Genomic DNA, 4,281 nt, shown 5'->3' with positions numbered 1-4,281 from the left:
AGATCATTGTAGTTCACAAAAGCCAACCGCAAGAGGCACGTCAAGCATTCAATTAAATCAAATGTAAATAGGTTGTAGACATTTATCTGAAGAAAAGTAAATGTAGTCTTGTCTAGTTCAAAAGTATATAGATGTGACATGAAGATATTTAAATCGTCTTTCTCGATATGCAATAATTTGTAGTATCGGCTTTGAACAAGACACGTGGTTTGTTTTTAATTCAATTTGTTTTCTAGATCTTTGGAAACTAGGTTCGATGTGAACCAAGTAACACTGTAATGACCCTTAGGGAGTTTTTGAAAGTTTATATCAGTCCATAAAATAAAACTAAATATGACAAATGTTTTAAACTATATGTTAGATATTATTCAGCTGATTTCTGATATACTACATTGTTATTGAAAGGACTTACTGTTTTTGACCTAATACAGCAATATAATCATATATTATAAAAACTTGAAGTAAGAAAGTCTTAACGCATAAATTTTCACAACAAATATCCATTGCTGTAATAAATATCCATTGCTGTATCCATTGCTGAAATGTTTGCAACTAAAATAGTATAAGTTTTATTTGTGTTTTAAATCTTAACTTATTAACTGCACCAAAGAGTAGTTTTAAAAAATGCACAAAAATAACATGCTGGTAAACCTTATTCAATGCATGCTCTGCATGGTCAACAATCCATTCATGAAAACAAGAATTTGGGTTTTAGTACAGAGCTTATCAACAAAACAAGCTGGTTTGAAGACAACTTAAAAAACGGTGATCATCCAAGTTTTATACTAACAGATATTCCCCTCTAAAAACCTTCATCCTCAAACGACAATCTGAACATTGTACCTGTAACTAACATCCAATCTAGTAACACTCAGATTAGTTTAGTATTCTCATTCAATGATCAGCATCAACAGTTTACCATTAGTGCAGTCCCATCAGCCAGAATCAAATTCATTTTGTTGTTTGTAATTCAGGCTATTTCACAGCCACCATGTGATGAAATAAAATAATCAGCTCATACCAGTCATGTTAATCTTTCTTGTCATTCTGCCTGCTTATTTCTGTCTCTATACTATTCATTCTGACTCTACATCATGCCTAGGTCTTTTTCAGTGATTCCTCTTCCACACATCCCTCAACCTGACCAGACTCCTAATCCAAGTCCAGCCCTCCAAAATCACAACTAGGAAATAAACTTATACACAAAAATTATTCAAATTCTAAACAATAAGGAAGCAGAACCTCTATACATGGGAACCTCAACATGGTAAAAGATCAAGAGGGTCTAATTAAATTTCCTTGACCAATTTCCACACCTTTTGTCAACTTAGGGAGTCTATGAACATGCAAAGTAAAAACAGGTGATGAGTACCAAGCTCTGGAGGCAGTAGAGGGCGCTATTCTCTTGCAGCCTTCTGGCTTCAATAGATCAAGACTACTAACCCCACAAAAGCACCACATTAAAAAACATATTGGGAATAAGGCACCTGGATGTATAATAACTAGGGTATGAACCATAGGACTGCCAAATCTTGCTAGATGTTAATGAATCATCATGGTCCCCCCGGCCTATAAGTATCCATACAACATAATACAGAAAAGATTTGGATTGTTTAACCCAAAGAGATACAAATGTATGAACATACTTTCTTCCAATGTAAACAAGTTTTAATTCAACAACAAGATTCCTTCAAATAAATAGCAACCACTGCAGATTACATTAATCTATTCATCAATTGTGATTTGCATACTTGTGCAACTTGTATTTGGTAAAGTTTGGTTGAAAATGTTTTAACTCAATAATTTGTATGTGTTTTAATTTCCTAACTTTGTTTCCTGTTCTTTCAGCAAACACAAAGAGTTGTTTACTGTACAAAAAACTATGAACAAACAGTTCCCCTTTCAAAGATGTTAATCAATCAATCCCCAAAATGGAGGGAGGGTAAGGTTCACCATGGCTCTGTGTTTGGTGTTTCCTATGTCCTTATTATATTTCTTATGAGGTTCAATTATTTGTCTGACCAAACTTAACCATTTAATTTAGCCACTGTACCGCCCAGCCGCCTAATCAGTATGAGCATTGAGCCAGACAAAAGCCTTGAAAAGCTAGAGTGGGATTTGAACCAACGACCTTTGGATTACAGCGCCGGCACGTTAATCCAAATGTCATTGGTTCGGATCCCACTCTAGTCAATTGTTCTCTGTTTAACTCCAAAAAACGTATTTTTAGTTTTACACATGCGTATAAAACAAGAGCAGTTATGAACACGAAAAGTGATGAAATTGATTACCACGATGGAATGATGTTCAGCACTGTGGGCAAGGACAATAATCATCAGTGGGATGGGGCAGTACCAGAACTGTGATGTGCAGTACAAAGGATGATGCTGGTTGAAGGCATGATATTGTTCTAATATAAATTGTCCATATCAAAACCACCAGATATGATGGTATGCATTAATTTATTCTGGTGATTACAAGTAAATGGGTCAAACACTGTTCCATGAAAATGTGCCACTCAAACTAGTAATGCCTTGCCTTTTCCATACATTGAAATGGGCTTGGGCTTTGATGACATGTACACACAGCTTTCAAGGTGAAATGTAAGTTAATTTAATAACTACAGCTATTTTTAACCCTTTTTTTCACTCAAGAGTGAACATCTTTCAAAACGACAATTTATAATTTCAAAAAACGTGCGTCGAGGCTGCAAATATTGATTTGCACCGGTCTTGATGCCGTGCTCAATACACCAAAGCAAAGAACACACACACCTCAGGTTGACAAATTTCTTGTGAACTCCTTATGGTGGTTATATCCACAAGGAAGAGTCATATAAGTTGTTTGAATGGAACTTGATCATAACAAAAAACGGCAAACTTATTAAATTATTTTCTACCTCTAGCATTGTTTTCACTGTCTGTGGATTTGCACACAATTGCCTGGTAGTTCCAATACAAGGACACTTTTTAACCAAGTTGGTATTTATTTTAAAGTAATTGAATTTCATGCTTGAGGTAAAGACAAAACACCCAGGCAACCAACCATATCACTCCTGCTAGCGCCTTTCCAACATGTGACCAGGAGTAACCAATTACAGCATACCACCTAAATTGACATGCCATAAGATCAAGCAGTGAAGCGTCAGCTTACTCATTTTGAGATATTGGTCTTGAACAAATCTATATCAACCAAGGCTGACTCTACATGCAATGTATGATGGCTTCTCATGCACAACTCCTGATGCTACATGCAGCTATCACTCTTACACTCATCATTTTGAACATCAATCAAACAACAGCTTCTGATGCAGCTGCCTGTAAGACAAATATGAGAGAGTTTCTATCTGCAGAAAATAGAAAATTACTTCAACTTTCATATCAATCAAAAGTTACTTGGTCTCATGTCCTCTGTGTGAGTTACTGCCATGCTGATCCTCAGTGCCACTCAGTCAATTACAACATAGAAGATCATCTGTGTGAGCTCAACAATGCTACCAGGGCTCAGTATCCTGATGACTTCATGACACACTATGGTAGTGTGTACTTTGATGCTGATGTAGAAACACCTTACCTCTCTCTACCTGACCAAGCACTCCCTACAGAGCCTGATACAACCATCTCCTCTGGGCCTCAATACAGCAGTTGCCAGGAGCTTCTCGAAGCAGGTCATGTGAGTGGTATCTACACAATATTCCCTGCTGGATTCAATGATGGCCTGCAAGTCTACTGTGACATGGACACTGATGGTGAGGGCTGGATGGTCATTCAGAGGCGACAAGATGGCAGTGTTGATTTCTATCGTAACTGGGTTGACTACCAGAATGGCTTTGGTGACAAATCTGGTGAATTCTGGCTTGGAAATGAGAACCTTCGTACCCTGACTAAGTCTGCAGGACCATGGAAGCTGAAGATTGAGATAGTCAGATGGGATGGAGAAGAATCCTTTGCTGAATATGGACACTTCAAGATTGATGGGAACAACTTTAGACTTGAGATTGGCTCATACAAGGCTAGCAGCACAGCAGGAGATTCACTTGAATACCACAATGGACTGATGTTCACCACTAAGGACAAGAATAATGATCTGTGGGGCATGATGAACATGATGAACTGTGCTGTAACTAATAAAGGAGGATGGTGGTATACTGGTTGCTATGATACTAACTTAAATGGTATGTACTATCCATATGAATCTACCAGCCTGGATGGTATCAATTGGTTTTATAGGGGGACAGGATACAAATCGGTCAAAACATGTTCAATGAAAATGCGCCTCTAA

The 4,281-nt window shown here is 37.3% G+C and overlaps 1 protein-coding gene across 1 annotated transcript; it reads left to right on the top strand.

Annotated features, from left to right (window-relative positions):
• The first annotated feature begins 3,219 nt into the window (after positions 1 to 3,219).
• Positions 3,220 to 4,281, top strand: LOC117306421 (ficolin-2-like). The gene has a single exon (XM_033791002.1). The coding sequence runs from the start codon at positions 3,220 to 3,222 to the stop codon at positions 4,279 to 4,281; it is 1,062 nt and encodes a 353-aa protein (XP_033646893.1).

This window comes from Asterias rubens, unplaced genomic scaffold (genome assembly GCF_902459465.1).
Source record: "Asterias rubens unplaced genomic scaffold, eAstRub1.3, whole genome shotgun sequence".
Taxonomy (NCBI): Eukaryota; Metazoa; Echinodermata; class Asteroidea; order Forcipulatida; family Asteriidae; genus Asterias; species Asterias rubens.
The sequence above is the reverse complement of the archived record's forward strand: the minus strand, read 5'-3'. Positions and strand labels throughout refer to the sequence as shown.

Coding starts and splice junctions, on each gene's coding strand:
- LOC117306421 (XM_033791002.1), top strand. CDS start 3,220: ATGGCTTCTCATGCACAACTCCTGATGCTACATGCAGCTATCACTCTT.